The sequence below is a fragment of the Acanthochromis polyacanthus genome, chromosome 4 (assembly GCF_021347895.1).
Source record: "Acanthochromis polyacanthus isolate Apoly-LR-REF ecotype Palm Island chromosome 4, KAUST_Apoly_ChrSc, whole genome shotgun sequence".
NCBI lineage: Eukaryota > Metazoa > Chordata > Actinopteri > Pomacentridae > Acanthochromis > Acanthochromis polyacanthus.
In genome coordinates, this window is record NC_067116.1 from 3,559,444 (window position 1) to 3,578,260 (window position 18,817).

Here is an 18,817-nt window from a genome sequence, read left to right on the forward strand (position 1 = left end):
CTAACTCTGCTAATCCTAACCCTACTAACGCCAACTAACCCTACCCTTCCATATGTCCATCCTTCACGTCCATTGAGAAGTGCCATTCTAGTTAATATTTTCGACATGCCCAGACTTTAGGTAGTCCCTGTAGAACTTAAAAACACAAGTTCTTACAATTTGAGGCATCCTAAATGTCTCAAACCTAAAGAAACAAACCTATCATGTAAGCAGATTTCCCAGCTTGCACTGCTCAGGAATAAAGCTCCACAGAGAGAGATCATCGGGGTTTTTTTCTTTTTTTTTTTTTTTGGGGGGGGGGGGGGTTGTATATTAAGAAAACAAACTGTATTCTTTCCCTGTGTCTTTGTTAAAACGAGTTCCAGTTGTTTCTTTAAATTATGAAAAATGCTTGTGTTGAACTCCATCTCTATTTCTGTAGATTTATAATTTCTCTCACTGGAGACAGGAGGAAAATGGCTTCAACAGTTGAGACTTTAAATTCTCAAAGTTAAATCATCGTTAAGGTAATTTAACTCTGTTGCTTTTTGCACTTTAACAACTTTTTATACTTCAGTTGATCAATTAGTTCATCATTTTTAGGTCAGCAGGGCTTTTAAAGTAAACTTACAAAGATTTACGGGATACAACACAAACAATAAAAACTGGCTATTTTTCATTGCTACGCTCACAGGAAGTGGTTGATTTTTTTATTGTTACGCTCACAGGAAATGGTTGATTTTCCATTGTTACACTCACAGAAAGTGGTTGTCTGGAGTCTTGGATCTGGTGAAGCTTTGCAGGTAAGAGTAGGCGAAGCTGCTGACATGCAGGTCTTTTTCTTCCATTAAGTGGCCGGTGACCGTGGAAATGAGTTCCATCGATGGCTTGGTGTCGAACAGGATCATGAGGGCCAACATCCGGATCTCAGCGGTGAGATTCTTCTGCAGGAACAGACTTATGGTGTTCTCCTGGACCTGGAAACAAGAACATTAAAATAATTAGGAGCCTTCACACATTTCCCATCTTCAATATAGTTTTCATGAGTGAGACAACTCTGCTTCTAACCTCATCATGTCATTCTGCAAGTTTTCAGTCATTTTTAAAAATAACTTTCAGGTCATTCTGAACAGATTTAAGTACGTATGGACAACTTTTCAGTTATTTTGTACTATATTTGAAATCATTTGGTCCATATTTGAGCAATTTTGGGAAGATTTTTGTTATTTCTGACAACTTTAGTGTAATTCTGGACAAATGTTCAACAAATTTTGGATAATTTTAGACAGATTTTGAGTAATTTTGGATGATTTTTTTTACGCATCTTGGACGAATTTAGTGTCATTCTGTAATTTTTCAGTCAGTCTAGATTGTTTTTAATCACTTGAGAGAGGTTCTGACTGATTTTGGATACTTTTCCGTCCATTTTAAACCATTTTCATGTAATCTTGAACAAATTTTCAATGTTTTGGGTAATTTCTGGAAAATCTTCTGTGTTCTGGAGAATTTTTGAAGTATCTTGGAAGCACAATGGTCTGTCCCACTTTCTGTAGTTTTGGAGAAAAATAGGTTCAGAGTTTAGTGTTTTCCAGAATGGCCTAACATTCACTGTAATGCTGGGTTGTGGGTTAGACCACTCTGACACTAAAATCTAGACCAGAAAATATCACAGAAATGATATAAAACTCAGTTTGGATGCTTTGTGGATTAGACCACCCTGCCTCTAACCCCCTCATCTCGTAATGTCCTTTGGTGTTCCTACACGGTGAGGGTCTCTGGCGGCGATGAGCCTCATGGACTGAACGGCGGCACTCTGAACCCGAGGCGGCAGATCCACGTAATTCGCTGCAACTCCTGGCAGAAAGCGCTCGATGGTTTTAATGCTGCCTGGATGACCCGCATTCCCCAGAGCTTTCAGAGCCAGGATCTGGTCTTCATGGTTTCCACTTTTCAGAGCATCCATGGCCATGTCCAACAGGGGCTACGACAAACACAAGTATGGTCTGGTTTTATTCAGAATTTTACACGCTTGTACGAAAGCCTTGGTGTTTCTGAGTCTGATTACCTTAACATCAGATGCTGGACAAGCTGTGTTATAAGCACAGTGTTTGTAGACCAGAGAGCCGTAGGAAAGAACCACAGTGTGCCACAGATAGATGTTGGATTTACTGAAAGGCATGTTGAGGAACCTCTGAAAAGACAGAAATGATGTAAACCAGGGGAGTCAAACTCATCTCAGTCCAGGTTCCACATCCAGTCCAGTCTGATCTCCAGTAAAACCAGTAAAACCACAGCAGAATAAACTCTAAATAAACCACAACTCTTCATGGTTTCTTTGTTTTAGAGCAAAAATGTTCACAATTTTCAAATTTTAGAAATTATCTTTTTACTAAACATCATGAACAACCTGAAATTTATGACAAAAGTCAGACAGAAAAAGACAGAAAAAAACAAAAAAAACCAAGACAAAATATGACAAAAATGAGACACAAACCGACAGAAGAACAATGAACAATCTACTATTTTACTTTCTGATCCAAACAACTTGTCATGGTCTAGAAATGATTTAAATTTATAGTTTTACTAATTTACAATCTGCAGTTAATGTCTTCTCTGTAATTTTTACACTTTGAGGGCCGGATTGGACCCTCTGGAGGACCACTTTTGGCCTGCATGTTTGACAGCCATGATGTAGAGAATGTCTTGCTTTTGGATCAGTATTCAAGCCGTCTTTTAGATTAACTCACTTTGGCCATCTCCACCAACTCCTGATTGGCCTTCAGATGATTAATGGCCACCAGGAAGGTCTGCAGAGCCTCGTTGGCAGAAAGATTTGCATTCTTAAACCTGTTTTCCAGGAATTTCAGGATTCTGGCATCACTGATCTCAACAATGGTGTCCAAAAACCAACGTCTGCAGAAGTGGAAAAGGAGAGACAACCAGATTAAAAGGAAAATACTTATGAGCTTCGCTGTCCAAATGCGAGCAACCAGATGAAGCCTCACATCATTGGAGGTAATGGATCTCCAAGTCCTTCCTGAGCAAAGTGGGGAGATTCTTTTCAATTATCTAATGAGCTGAAGTGGATTGCTATCAGATTTTATAGCTGGATCATTATGAAGCTGTCATGAAAAGCTCGGTTAGAGGTTATCAGTGAAGGGAAATGTTCTCCGAGGATATAAAGATATCTAAAGAAATTGATTAAACTATAACTCGTGAATTCATAACTCACATTAGGGGAGGATTACTCATTTGTGGCTGCATTTAAATGCCGACTAACTATCACATATTGAGTTTATTTGCTGAACTGAACATTTTAAATGAGGATATGTATATCACAGTTTCTTCAGAGCACTAATGGTTCTAAATGTGACAGATCAGTCCCTAAACCATCTGATAAAGTCAGAGGGTCAGGATGTGCATTTTAACACACAAACAACTGATTGAATTTACATAAAAACTGGTGCAGACGTTCATGTTGCAGACTTCTGTTGCAGAAATTGACTTTCAGCACAAGCATCAGGTGAAAATGTGTCCAAAGTTTTGGTTTATGAACAAAAATCTGAAAATTAGAAGGATCATTCCAGAACTGCAAAATATTCTACATCTCACCCATCAAATTACCAACAATCTGTGAATAAACCCTAAAACATGCAGTAGTGTGTAAATGTTCTTGTCCTGAGACCAAATCTATAAACAATAGGAGAAAATGATGTTTAAATTATTTTAAATACCAAATAAATGTGGAGTTCCCTAAAATGTCACTTTTATCTTATCCCACCCCCATAATGACCAAAATGGATCTCTGATAAACCAGAATCTAATTTAATTATTGTATATATTTATTTAAAAATTAATAAAAAGTCAAAGAATGTGCAAGTAACACAAGAACGTGCAGATGAATTTACGGATATAATGAACGGTTTTTAGTATGTAAAAGTAAAACGACTCATTAAAGTCTCACCTGTCCTCAGCAGGACACTCACCTTTCCTCTGGGTCTTCTTTCAGCTGCTTCCACATCTCTTCTAGTCCTTCATACGGCGTCACTCTGAGCAGCTGGAACAGCTTCACCGTGTCCTGAGTGGTTGAACTGTTGATCGTGTGATTATTAGCAGCAGCCAGATGCTTGATCAGCTCCACGGCCTGAGGAGAAGATTTACAGTTTATAAACCAAGACAAAGGACGGACCTCATTACTCTGGATTTTGGTCATTTGAGGGGCTTTTTTGAGGTTCAATTTTCCTCATTTTCAATCTTTTTTTTTTTTTGGCCCCCTTTTATGTTGTCATTTTCAATCTCTTGGTTTTTTCTTTTTTTTAAAGATCTAATTTATTGTCTGTGGTTTCTACCTTTAGAGTCGAGTTTGTCAGGTTCTGCATCATGAGGGGAATGTTAGCTTCTGCGTTGACCTTGTAGACCAGATCTCCTCGGCTCTCCATCGGGCCAATGGTGCCTCCTTCAACTGCTGTCTGACTGAGCAGTTCCAGCTTCTTCCTGCACCACAAGTCATTCACAGCTGGTTAGATCTCAGACAGAGAGCATGACAAGTCTTCACATGCACAACACTCACTGTCCCCTTTATTAGGTACACTTCATTAGTAAAAGGTTGGACCCCCTCTGTCTTCTGAACTTCCTTAATTGTAGGTGTCATACTTTCAATAATGTGTTAGAAACATTCCTCAGAGGTTTTGGTTCATATTGACATGACAGCATCACTCAGCTGATTTGTCGGCTGAACATCCAAGATGTGAATCTCCTGTTCCACCACATCTAAAGGTTCTACTGGATGGAGATCTGGTGGCTGTGGAGGTCGTTGGAGGACAGAGAACTCATTGTCATATTCTAGAAACCAGTTTGAGATGATCTGAGCTTTATGAAATTGAGCATTATCCTGCTGGAAGTAGCATCAGAAGATGGTCCACTGTGGTCATTATGGGATGGAGATGGTCAGCAGCAATACTCAGGTAGGCTGTGGAGTTTAAACCAAGACTAGTTGGTACTAAGAAATTATCCTCCACACCATTACACCAGCAAAAGATATCTAGAAGATGTCCTCCACCCCATGACACCAGCAGCAGCCTGAACCGTTCATACCAGGCAGGATAGATCCATGCTTTATGGTGTTTAATTTGTAAGCATCTGAATGTTGCAGCTGAAATGGAGACTCATCAGATCAGCAACATTTTCCCAATCTTCCATTGTCCAGTGTTGGTGAGTCTGCATGAATCGTAGCCTCAACTTCCTGTTCTTAGCTGACAGATACCCGGTGACGGCTTCTGCTGCTGTAGAACATCTTCTTCTCGGTTGTTGTCCTTCAGAGATGGTATTCTGCATTCTTTGGTTGTATCCAGTGGTTATTTGACTTCCTGTTGCCTTTCTATCATCTCCAACCAGTCTGTCCGTTGTCCTCTGACCTTGACATCAACCAGCCGCTCTCTGGATGTTTTCTCTTCTTCTGACCGTTCTCTGTAAACCCTGGAGATGGTTGCTGGTGGAAATGCCAGTAGATCAGCTGCTTCTGAAACACTCAGACTGTCTGGCACTAACAACCATGCCACGTTCAAAGTCCTTAAATCCTTTTTCTTCCTCATTCTGATGCTCAGTTTGAACTTCAGCAGGTTGTTTGGACCACATCTACACGAATAAATGAATTGAGCTGCTGCCATGTGATTGGCTGAGTCGATATTTGTGTTAATGAGCTATTGGACGGGTGTACCTAATAAAGTGGCCGTGGGTGTATTTCTGGTCTTACGTGGCTTGCATCTTGAAGCTGCCTCCCATCACGTTGAAGGGGCTGAAGTGCTGTGTCTCCAGGCTGTAGACTTCTGTGATGAGCCCTCCATCCGCCGTGGGCTTCACCGTGTAGACGTACGTCACCGTGGAAACGATAGACTGTCCTCTCTGGACCAAACAGAACAGAGTTTAGTCCATCTGAGGTCTCACTGAGGATTCCCGTTTACCTGCAGTGACACAAACCCACCTGTTGGGAGGTTTTGTCAGGCACAGCAGTGGCCATCCCCCGGTAGACGGCGGCTTTCTCCTCACAGTTGTTGACGTCCACCACCTTGGTGACATTCCACTCATTGTTCTGGAGTTCCTCAACAGTGTAGTTACTTTGACACTTTCCATAGATCCCAATCTGAAAACAAACTCTGACACTTACTACTGACGTTGTGTGCATGGGAAATCAGAAAGACATGTAGTCCCGTGAACTCACAGTTTACCGAAAGGTGGAGTTTCACTCATTCATAGTTAATTGAACTAAAAAGACGGACAGACTGAACATAACAGAATTAATCCTAGTAGTTTTCATATTTTTTTTCAGGTTTTGTTTTTAATTTCGTGCCTTTTATTTTCTCATTTTGTTGACGCAGGTCTGAAATAAAATTCATGAATAAATATAAATTCTGTAAAATATCGTAAAGACATTCAGTCAAATCCACTTGTCTTTCCAAGCTAATTTACACATGTGAGTTTTGATCATTTCTATTTAATTGAACTAAATAATTCTTTAAACTTATATTTACATTATTTCATGAAAATGGTAAAACAGTTATATGAAAATGTTTGATCCAAATTGCACACATTATTCTAAGTTCTGTATTTGTTTTGTTTTTCATTTTATCTGCTTTATTACTTTTTCTGTTTTATGATGCTGTGGCAAGTCTGAAATAAAATACATAAACACTTTGCAAAAAACCTTGTGAAGACATTTACTGAAAACAGTTCATCTTTAAAACGTAAAAGTTTTCCTCATTTCTAGTTCATTTATTTTAAAATGTCAAAAGTTTTATTTGGAGTCCAATAAACAGGAGTTAGGGTTAGGGTTAGTTAGTTCAATAAATGAGCAGCTGAGAATTCACTCAACTCAATTTACTTCATGTAAATATGACTTTTGATGATCTCTGGTTCTAATTTGTGTTTTCAGATCACCTCAGAACTTAAAGACGTCTTCTAACTTAAATTCATTCTAAGCATTAAATGAACAGTTGACAGTTCACTCAACAAATTAAACAAAATCAGCAAATAAGCAGATTTTCTGGGATTTAAAAGAGTTAACCCTCCACAGAGATTCTTAGGTTTTTGTTGTTTTTTTATTGCAATTTTAGAAACCAAACATGACGGAAACTTGCTGTGTGACTTTGTTCATAAAGTTCTGGTTGATTTTTCGCTAACAAACCGATCTACAGTTTAGCGTAAGTTGTCAAATTTATATAGACAAAGAAACCCTTTAAACTGTATTAGAAAACACGTAAAAACTAAATAAGTCTGAAACTTTTGTGACTAATTGATTCAATTTAACATCTTGAGTTTATTCAACTTGCTTTCTCAGGTTTACTTAACTAGCTTTACAATTTTACGACTGGAGATGACTTTGAACTAATTATTCATCTGAACTGCAGTTATTTCAGATATGTATGCAGCTGAATGATGAGCTTTAAATGATCTACAGAAGAGAATAAACACTTTAATGTTTTACCTCTTCCAGCTCGTAGAACTTCTGGGTGCTTTTCACGGTGACCTGTAAGAAATCCAGGATTCCTCTGACGATGTTCACCGCCGTTTCAGAAACCTCGGCGCTGGCCTTAATTTCTCTGACGTGTCCACCGGTGTAGTTGAACAGGAAGGGCTTGGAGAAGTGGGAGGAGATCGTCTGGGTGAGGTTCGGAGACAAAATGTAATCGTCTTCATCTGGGAAACCGTTGAATTCCTGGAAGGTCAAATTAGAAACCTACAAAACAGAAAATTCTTTATTGTCATTGCACGGATACAAACAACGAAACTTCACGTCTCTAAAAAGAAATGTTCCAATTACCCTGCAAATCACACTCAAATTAAATAGAATATACGAGACAAATATGGTGAAGTGGTTGTAAAGCTGTCATGCCCTCTCCTGCAGGCATCCAGGTAGCTCTCTCCCTTTCCCCGCCTCTTTTTTTCTCACCAGGTGTGTGACACAGAGGCTGCAGCTGAATCTCACCAGTAATCAGCAGGAGCTGAGCACGAGCAGGTGGAATGAAGCCAATCAAGACATCCTGAGCTGCAGTGAATACAGACGCCACTCACCATTTGCCGCTGGACTGTGAGCGACCAACAGTCAGTTCTCTGCTCAGTTCTGTCCAGCTCCCTGGCTTTTCAGCTTCTAACCCTAACTTATGCTTGTTTTCTTCCAGTCTGGATTCCTGCCTGCTCGTGCCTTCCAGCTGCCACAGCCAGCCTTCGTTTGTTCCCTGGATCCTCTGTTCCTCGACTCAGTCGATTCCTCTGCTCATCACCAGCCTCACCATCCTCCAGCCCTCCCAGTATCACCCTAACCAGTGGCGGCTGGTGGGGAAATTTGTTGGGTGGGCTAACAAATGCATAATACGGATTAAATGGTTAACACAGCTGCAAAAGCAACATCACCTATGATACACACAGTTACATCAATTACAGTACACTATACTTTTTTAGTGCTCTACATCAACACTCTCACTCTCTCACTCTCACACACACACACACACACACACACACACACACACACACACACACACACACACACACACACACACACACACACACACAACTACAAAACGTGTTCCAACTGCAGCGACTGCCCACAGATAGCCTGCTGCAACTGTCTTTGACAACTGTTTGGTGACATGTAGTGCAAAACACGCCTTCAGTACAACAGATGACCTCAGCAAAAACAAGGTGTCACAGTCCTTTAACAGGTCAACCCCTTATTTGAAAAGAAGCTCACATCGACGACCGATGTCATCCCAGTCTCTTAACTTCCAGCTTTTCCTCCAAAGACATTGAGGAAAATGGACATGAAAGCAAATAATCCACCTCGTTCATGCTAACGCCCGCCATAGCTTAACCTTTTCTCGCTGCGTCAAAGGCCTGTGGGCTGACTGAAGTTAGCCCACATGATCAGTAAATCAGGGGGGCGGGACATGACACCTGTCAATCACTTACAAGAACGAAATGAATGAAAGCGGACTGTATCTGCTGGGGCTGTAAAAAATAAGCCCATTTAGAGATACAGTGAACCCTCGTTTATCACGGGGGTTACGTTCCAAAAAGAACCCGCGATAGGTGAAATCCGTGAAGTAGTCAGCTTTATTTTTTACAGTTATTATACAATACTGCACTTGGGGGAGCGCTGCAGCTGCAGCCAGGTGGACGCCGCGGCGGTACTCTTGCCTTAGAGCGGGCCGCTGAATCAATGAGCAGTCGGGGGTGAGGAAGGCTCGCGCCGGCGCTCTTCTCCTGGGGAATGCGGCTGTGGTGACCAGAGACGGCTGGGGACCACGTCCACTGTCCGGTTGACGGCGGGGAAAAGAATAAGGCTGCTCTGTCGGCTCCGTCTTTCAGGGTGTCTCACTACATGGAGACCAAGGAGAGAAATGATCCAGCGCTCCACAGCAGGCAGCGCTGGCCTGTATGGCAGAGGAGACGAGGGGCGGAGACTGTTCACGTTGGTCAGTCCCTTAGCCAATCAGGATGCAGAACACAATGCACTGTTTAAAAAAAGCATAAAAAAACTGCACTAAAAAAATCCGTGAAACAGCGAAGCCGTGAAAGGTGAACCGCGTTATAGCGAGGGTTCACTGTATTCTATGTTTTTCTTCTGACTGATTGGTGCTGCTGCTACCTTTGGTTTCACCTAAACTTAAAACAATCTGTTGTAAGTTATTTAAAAAATAATTTTCTCATCTTTTTTGTGTTGGCCTGGGAGGACTTAGCCCTGTTAGCCCATTTATACCAGCCGTCCCTGACCCTAACCCTGCTCATTTGCCTTTACGCCCTCCTTCCCGCTGCTGCAGTCTCCACTCAGCCTAACCCTAACCCACCCCGTAGTGCATCCAGCTGTTCTGGCTTCCAACACCAGAGAAACCCTGACTCCATAACCCCCAATCCCTCACCAAGTCCCAGTGTTCCACATATCCAGACTTAATGTTGTTTTGGTTCTAGTGTAGTTCATGTTATAGTATTAGTCTTAGCATTCCAGGATTGTGTTTTGATTATCCCTCGGGTGAAGTATTTAGTATTGCTTCATCTTAGTGAATCTTTGATTTCTTAGAAATGTTTCTTAGCGATTGCTAGTGCCACTCTTCAGCTTCGTGAATCTCTAGACTAACATTTCTTTGTTTCGTTCACCTCCGAGTTAAGAATGCCTTAGGTGGTACCTTCTGTGGGTTTTCCGTTCCTGCCCTCTAGTTTTGAGTAGTCATCCTCCAGTCCACTAGGACAGTTCATAGCCTGTGTTATCACAATCTTAGTTTAATTCCTGTTGAAGTTTGTGGCTACTATTCATAGTTCCTGTACCACTGTATCTCTGCCTTCTGTAAAAGTCTGTATTTCGTACCTTTGTGCTCCTTCTCATTTACTGTGCCTGAGCCTCTTAGAAACCGTAATAAAAGGATGGAAAAAATTCTCCTTGGAAAATCCTGGAAAAAATTATACTTATTTATGGAGCATCAAAATGAAAACAGATTTATAGGATTTACTACTGAAATAGTAGTAAATCTAACCCTAAACTGTAAAAATGTTTAAACATTCTGTCTTTCAAGTGTTTTATTGTAGTTTATTTAAAAAGACTGTCACTGCATAACTGATCAAAGCTTTTCACTGTAGAATAAGTTTTACTGTTTAATACTGTCACCAGACTTTTTAATAATAATCTTTCTGTTGTGTTAGGGTTAACCCTAAGCCTTCCTCTAATAAACTGTATGGATATTGTATTGAACTGATTCTCTGTCATTTATTCCTCCTTTTGAAATAATTAATTATAAATCGTTAGACATAAAATCTACATAAAATAACATGACTTTAAGATCCAGAACTTAACCCTTTAACGTTCTGCTCAACCAAATGGTAGAGCACATTTTGACTCTTTATCTAATTGAAAAATATGTTTTAGATAATTTCACCTGTTTCAGCCATCTCTGCCACTCGATTGAGGTACATTACACTAAAAAAGAACACCAGATGTCACTGTGTTTTGAAATAGCATGCAGAAGAAGTGACTGTGCTCACAGGAAGTTAGCAAGCACAAAATCACTCCTGGCATGAGGCCTCTGTTTGCTGTTATTTTCAAAGGTAAGCCAATATTTTTTGACTTATTGTCATGTTTAAGGAGTTAATGAACATAACTGTGTAAATTGAAACATAAAAAGAAAGACTTAAAGGGGTCAAATAAGTTTTACAAAACATGCTCTACCAAACGGTTGATTCGGCGCTTCATGGTAAAGGTAGTGAAGCTAACTAAATGTGATTAAAATTGACCGTTTGCTAAAAAATAATAGAACTTCTGACCATTTATTGATGTTCATGTGATAAATATTGATGTAATATCATTATATATGATGAAATAACTGGAAGCTTTCTGAAAATCTGCTTTACTGAATGGTTTAATTGTCCTTCAGTAGTACAAGTGGTGATGCTAAGATAATACATTTAATTTTTTGTTAAAAACATATTTACAATTTTTGTGAAATAAAAACAATACTACTGCTGATTTGATGCAATGTCATCATGAAATATTTGTATTAGAATGGTATTTCACCATTTTTTATTTCTTTTTTGCAAATAATAGATGGATACGAAAACATTTTATGGTGCTAGGCCACGCACCTTTCTGGCCCTTGTACCAGAAAATCCTCAAGACTCTGATGCTGATCTAAGTGATGATGATGATGATGATGATGACGACTGTATCAAGGATCCTGATTATCAACCCGCACAAGCAGAGGAGACTGCGGACTCCTCTTTTGACTCTATGGATGAGGAGGAAGTTGCTTTAGCAAGCACATCCACCAAACCAACGAGAAAAGGAAAGACACCATTTCAGTACTTCAGAACACTCTTCGCTGACAAGATGATTGAACATATTGCTCACCATACCAATCTGTCCTCTGCCCAGGAGTTGGGGGATCCAATCAAGACGAGTCCTGATGAGATTGAAGATTTCCTTGCTGTACTACTTTTCATGGGTGTTTTCACCTTCCCAGCCATAGAGGACTACTGGCACCACGAATCACGCTTTAGCATGATAGCTGATATTATGCCAAGGAAAAGATTCACACTGCTACGCCGGTTTATCCATTTCAATGATAATCAGCAACGTAATGCCAGTCCTGGCTGATTCTACAAAATCCGCCCTTTTTGATATGCTTTGAGAGCAGTGTCTACTGATCCCATCCACTTACAAGCACAGTGTGGATGAGGTCATGGTAGGATATAAAGGCACAAGGGCGACTCTCCATCTATATATTGCCAACAAGCCCGACAAGTGGAGTTTTAAGTTGTTCTGCTGAGCCAGTTCATGCGGCATCATCCATGACCTACTACTCTATCAAGGGGCATCCACATTCTTCAATGTGACCCTAAGTGAGCAGGAGCAAGTACTACTTTAGGGACCAAACTGGTGACAATGTTATGCAAACAATAGCACTGCCACGGCTTTCATTTGTCTTCTGTGACAACTACTTCACCAATTTCAACTTGGTCCAGAGCCTGCATGCAACACTGGATGTCAAGTGCATCGACACGGTCCAACCAAACTGCATGGGTGGAGCTCCCTTGAAGACAGACAAAGAACTGATGAAGAAAGGATGTGGAGCTTTTGATTACAGGTCAGCTGAAGGGATGATCGCAGTGAAGTGATTTGCCAACAAATGTGTCAACCTTCTCTGCAATGTATGTGGGATCGAGCCTCTTTCAACGGTCAAACGGTGGAGCAAAGAGGCCCATGCAAAGATCAGCATTCCATGCCCATCACTCATTCCTGCCTACAATGAGCATATGGGAGGCATCGATCTTTCTGACATGCTGGTACACTTGTACAAGACTCCAGCCAAGTCGAGGTGATGATACATTCCTCTGTTTGGATACATCCTTGACCTGTGCCTCTCAGTTCCTGGCTGGTCTACAAGAGAGACTGTGGGCTGCTGCATGAGAAACCCATCACTCTCAGAAGAATTCCATCGCTTCAGTCTAATCCACAGCCAACTGATTTACAGCCACCTGAATTTGTCAAATATATTGCGAAACTGTCTCCAAGAAACAAAAAGAACCTCTCAAAAATTTATAGTTTACTCTCAAAGACAGATTCTATTCACCTACCAACTCACAAATGGGAAGAAGACTTGTCCAAATCCTTTGACTCTGATTTTTGGACCCAGATCTGTGAAAACACATTTAAAATGACAAAAAATACCAACTTACAACTGATCCAATTTAAGGTTCTTCATAGAACGCATATAACCCAATATAAATTATATAAAATGGGCTTCTCAAACTCAGACACATGTACTCAATGCACTCAAAACATGGCTGACACATATTTTCACGCCCTTTGGCTATGTACACCTGTCTATCAATTCTGGGCACTAATCACACAGAAACTCTCCGATATTTTGGGCTGTGGGATTCCACATTCCCCGAACATTTGCCTAATTGGTGACCTAACGCTAACAGCCTTACCGGTTATCCACATCCAACCCACACTTGCAGCTATCGCCATTGCCAAAAAAACTATTTTAGTCAACTGGAAAGATAAGAAAGCCCTCAACATCATCCATTGGCTAAACCTCCTCACAGAACACATTTCACTGGAGAGAATGTCTGCTACCCGGAAAAAACAATTGGACTCATTTAAAGAAAAATGGTCTCCATTTATTAATTCATTAAATATTAACTTATAGCTCCTGCTTGTATGTGGGCGTATGCCACTGCCTCCATTATTTAAAAAAAAAAAAAAAAAAAAAAAAATCTGTAATACCTGTTCTGTCTGTGCATATGGTCTAACTTTCCTCTGTTTTATTTCAGTTTATTAACACTACAACTCTCAAAGATTGATAGCACCATGGACTTCAAGACCGTATGCATGCACTGGTGGTGACCTTCCTCTAGGGTTCCCGGGGTTGCTCTCTGGCTCTGCGGGGTCGGGGTGGCTTGTGCCCCTCTCCCTGGTGTTGGATGTCTCGGGTGTCTCCCCCATTGAGCTCTAGGTCTGCTGGGTCTGCACGCTCTCCCTGGACCTTGGGGTGTCGGCGGCTGATCTCTCCTGGGCGCCTGGCTGGTCCGGGGGGCTTCGGGTGAGTCGGCCCCTCCGTTGCTCCCCTGTCCCTTCCTGCTCCGCTACCCTCCTCCTCCCTCCTCTCCTGCCTGCCCGCCCCTCCTCGCCCCTCTCCCTCTCCCGTGGGGGGCCGGTGGCCCTCTGCGGGCGGGTGGTCTGGCGCGGGGGCTGGGTGTTCTCTCTGGGGGGGTGGCTCTGGCCCACCTGGGCACAGGCCTTCATCCTGGCCTGTGTGCCCCCACTGGAGTCCAGTTTCTGCTGGCTGGGGGCCTCCGTCCGGGCCTGGTGCTGTCCTGGGGTGTGGTGGGGTGGGTGGGGTCTCGGGGGCGCTGCGGGGTGGGCGCCCTGCGTCCTTGTCGTGCCGGCTCCTGGGTGGGTGTGGCGGCTTGTGGCCCTCGCTTCCTTGTGGCGCGGCCTGGTCCCCCCTTCGGGGTGGGGCGCCGCATGTGGCTGACCTGTGTTGGGGCTACGGTGCCTGCCGGGGCGCTGCTCTGATCTGCAGCTCCCGGGGGGTTCTTGTGCCGGCTGGGCCAGTTGGTTCGTGTGGGCCCTCCCCGGTCCCTTGCCTCTTGGCTCTGGGGGCCCTCTGCGTCAGTACCGGTGGTCTTGCTACCTGCCTCCCCCACTGCTTTGTCCTCTTGGGCCAGATCCACACCAGAATGCCTCTGATTGTGCACCTCACATTTTTCACACCTCACTGTAAATAGCAACCTTTAGGCACATATAGGGACACAACATTTAGGGCCCCGAGGGCAGGTGGGGGTGGGAACGATGGGCACTGTGGTGGGGCGGGTGGCAGGGCTATACGGCCCTGTCTCCCCCTCATCACCCTCTTGCCTGCCTCCCCTGCTCTCCAATCTTTTTTTTTTAATGCACCACACACACTCACCTTGGGGCTAGGTCTGGGTTGGCTAACGCCCCCCCAGCCTTCCCACTTTTAATGCACCACATGACACCCAGGGTTACACTACCACGGTGCTGGGATAATGTTTCCCGTTAGGGATCGGGAGACATATTAATAGGAGAATAACGGGTGGGTTTCACCGTTATGGCCTCTCTGGTGGGATCTGGCCCCCATATGGCTTTACGGCTATGGGGCGGCGGGGTGCACCATCATCCGTGTCGCTGTGGCTGGGGGTCCCCGGGGCCGGGGGTCCGGGGCCTGTGGGGGTTCTCCTGCGTGTCCTGCTGGTCCCGGCTGGTGCGGTGACCCTTGTTGGGCTGCGGGATCTGGACTGGCTGTCCTGGTGGGTGCTGTGGCTTTGGCGCGGGCTGGTTGTGTGTGGTGCCTCTATCCTGGTGGGGGGGTTGGTTCGTGTCGCGGGATGTGGGGGCCTTGGGTGTGCTGTGCTCGCCCGGGGGCTGGTGCGGGTGGGTATGCGGGGTGCCCCCCCATTGGCGTTGCCGGGCCCCACTGCTCTGTCCATTTTTGCCCTCTGGACTCGCATTGGGTCCCGGCTCCGGTTCCCTCCGGCCGGCCTCCGGTGGCGGCCTGCCCCGGTGTTGGGCTGGTTGCCGTCCCTTCGGCGGGGCGCTCTGCCCCTGTGTCTGGCTTCCCGGCTGCTTGGGGCCATCGGCCCCCCTTGGGGTGGGGGGTGGGTGGGGTGTGGGTGGGTGGGGTGGTGGGGTGTGGGGGTTTGGTGGGGGCTGGGGCGGGCGGGGTTGGGGTTTGGGTGGCGGGTGGGTCCGCTTGCCCCGGGCTGCCTGGGCCGGTTCCGGCGTGCTGGGGGTGTTGGTAGCTTCGCCCTCTTGTCTTCGGGGTCCGTGTGGTACATGGTGGCCCCGGTTGCTCTCTGGGGGCGCTGCCCCGTGGCTCCTCGGCCTGTGGGGGGGTGCCCTGTCGGCTTGGCACTGCACTGCTGTGATGGCTGTTCTGGGCTTCGGGGTCTTTCACACTTGCATGTGCATGTTTGCTCAGGTCCCACCAGCTCCTGTCGAGTTCCGCTGTTGAGCAGTGATGGGACCCGCCGGAATGTGCTGAGACTCTCTCCAGAGTCTAATCTCAAACTAAACCCTCTCTCCTTTTCTCTAGTATCTTCCTCTAGTATCATCTGGCCTATTCCACTCTATACTAACATGACACCCACAACTATGGTGTTTAGTACTGTCTGGCTAATTATTCTTTCATTTATTTATTTATTTATTGTTTGTTTGGTTTTCTGTTCTCTTGTGTATGTGTTTGCTTTTTTGTCTTATTGATGGGTAATTATTAGTTGGGAATAGCACAACACCTGATATTCTTCAGATGTAATAGCATTGCTTGCTAGACCCTGTCCCTGTCCATCCCCTCTCGTCCTGTCCACCCTTTGTTTCCCCTCACATCACCACTGAGGTGTAGCACTGCCCTCCCTGGCTCTTAAACAGGGTAATGTAATAAAAAGTGTCAGCTTAGCTTTCAGGGAGGGCTGGTGATGGTCACACGCATGCACCAAATAATAAGATATTTGGCTGCAAGACTAAAATATGCATTAATCTCATAAAGTGTTGACACCCCTTTCATGGAGTTAAACAATGAGAATAAATGCAGACAAAAAAGAGAAAAAAAAAAAAAAAAAAAAGAAGGCTTAGTCTGGCAGTCGCACACAGTTTGAAGCAAGTCAACAAGCCAGCATCCAAAGTTGGCCGACCACCAACCTCGTCCCCACCACACGAGCCATCTCAGAAGGAATGCTATGCCCCAAGACCCTCACAACCACAACCAGATGAGCAATATGACAGCTGTGGGCATTTGCCACTTCACTGTGACAAGTGGCGACGGTGCAACCTCTGTCCAAAGGGTGTGTCCAGATGGAAGTGGCAGTAATGCATAATTTTCTGTGTCTGAATGCAAACCAGCAATGCTTCGTAGCGTACCACCAGAAATAAAGTGAACCAAATGGCCAAAATCATTTGTGTAGTTTCACCACCAGACAGCTGAGCAACTTTGGTTTATTTCTGTTCTCTGGTTATTTGAGTTTTTCTACATTTTCTTCTGTATTTCTAAATGTATTTTGATACAATCACTATCATAATTTGTTCAGTTTTGACAGTAAGTTTAATTGTCAGTTTTACATATTGTCATGTTCAAAGAAAGAGTTATGTATGCATGTATGTATGTCTTGTATTTCAGTTCAATGCATAAGAATCTATGCAAATTCTTTAAAATGCACTTTTACCAGGAAATGACATCTCTACCGTTTGGTAGAGATCACTATTTCCAAAACCGGAGGGTGTGTTCATAAAAAATGAATTGATTGTTGTTATTAGTGCTCCAAGGAAATAAAAAACTATTAAGAAATTATTTTTTCATTGCTTTTTTCTTGGTGAGGATGTTAAAGGGTTGATTCTGTTTAACATTTAAAAAAGAAAGCACTAAAACGCCTAAAAAAATGAAGGTTGAAAGTTAAGACGAGTTAGATTATTCTGCATCAGAAACATTTTTTCAAAGAAGGAACGTATGACAAGCTGAAGTGTCCTGAATAGATTTCAGAAACCAAAGAAAAAACAAACTGTTCAAAAAGCTCCCTTTTAGGACCTCAGTGTAAATAATAATATTCTAACTTCCTAAATCAAGGCTAAGTAGTTCTTCATAAACAAAGACTTTTAGTGAAATTTACCATGTCAGATTAGAGTTTATAATTGTTTAAAAATAAGGTTTTACAGCAGCCTTCTGTTGTTTCATGATGCTTATTATTGTTATTTTCTTTAAACAATGGCATCAGATTTTAGAGTTTGAAATTAAGCTTCTCTGGGATAAAGTCATTTATAACGTTTCAAACAGAGTTTATCAAATGCAGCTTTAAATAATTTATAATCTGTGATTAAATTATGGCCAACAGCTGCTGCAGTTTTTCATGAATAAAATATAGCATTAGCTGCTTGTTTACAGTATTCCTGACATTAAACTTTGTACTTTTATTCTTTTTATCTTCCCCTGTGGATCTTCTTACCGTCAGGGCGAACAACTTCATCATTGGCACTCCACTGATGCTCACGTTGCACGACATTTTCACTCCGGACTCGGCCAGGTCCGGCATCCCGAGGCTGAAGTTCACCAGACCTTCATATTTATACTCGTAGATCTTCTTAGGATTCAGCCTGACACCTGGAAAATTAGAATGTTTCCTCTTTGAATGATTTAAAAGAGGAAACATTCACTTTTGCTGTGACGTGTCAATGATAAATCAGACTCACCGTATCGGACGCTTTGGCAGGCTGAAAGGTTCAAGAGACACAGTTAGGATTCATTTCATTTTAGGGAAAAATGCTAAAAATCAAGAGGCAGCAAGCAGAAAACAGATGTTAAAACACATGCAGTGGATCATTTAACGGAAAATAAACTGTAAATAACATCAGAATATGCTAAACCAAGGAATTTTTCAAATTAAAATCACAAAATGCGGTTATTTTAGGTCAGTAAATGACACCACACTTATCCTCTGAAACATTCAAGAATTTAATAAAAATCTGCTCACTTTTCAGGTTTACTCAATGTAAATACACAAATTTAATTGATTTCTAGTTCATTTAATTCTTATTTACTTTGGACTTCAATAAACATGAGTTCTTAAAGTAGATTGACTTCAAAAGGTGAGTTTTTGAGAGCTGATTGAATAATATATTTAAGGAATGAAACCCACATTTAACAGACTCCTCATTATGCATAATATTAGGGAGTTTAAATTCAGTTTTTTTTTGTAAGTTCAGAAAATAAACACAATGTAAACTTGCTGTTGTGTGTTTGTTAAATTACAGACATTTTTATTTTTGCAAAATAAAAAAGTGAAAATG

The 18,817-nt window shown here is 42.8% G+C and overlaps 1 protein-coding gene across 1 annotated transcript in view; it reads right to left on the reverse strand.

The window, feature by feature from the left end:
* The window catches only part of vtg3 (vitellogenin 3, phosvitinless), a 44,610-nt gene that overhangs the window by 13,838 nt on the left and 11,955 nt on the right, over positions 1-18,817 (reverse strand). The window contains exons 2-11 of the mRNA XM_051947457.1: positions 17,977-18,153; positions 7,460-7,711; positions 5,960-6,118; positions 5,732-5,880; positions 4,329-4,473; positions 3,966-4,123; positions 2,727-2,892; positions 2,045-2,170; positions 1,742-1,960; positions 739-956 (exon numbers count right to left, since the gene is read on the reverse strand). Coding sequence (XP_051803417.1) covers positions 739-956; positions 1,742-1,960; positions 2,045-2,170; positions 2,727-2,892; positions 3,966-4,123; positions 4,329-4,473; positions 5,732-5,880; positions 5,960-6,118; positions 7,460-7,711; positions 17,977-18,153 — 1,769 coding nt within the window. The remainder of the gene's footprint in view (positions 1-738; positions 957-1,741; positions 1,961-2,044; positions 2,171-2,726; positions 2,893-3,965; positions 4,124-4,328; positions 4,474-5,731; positions 5,881-5,959; positions 6,119-7,459; positions 7,712-17,976; positions 18,154-18,817) is intronic.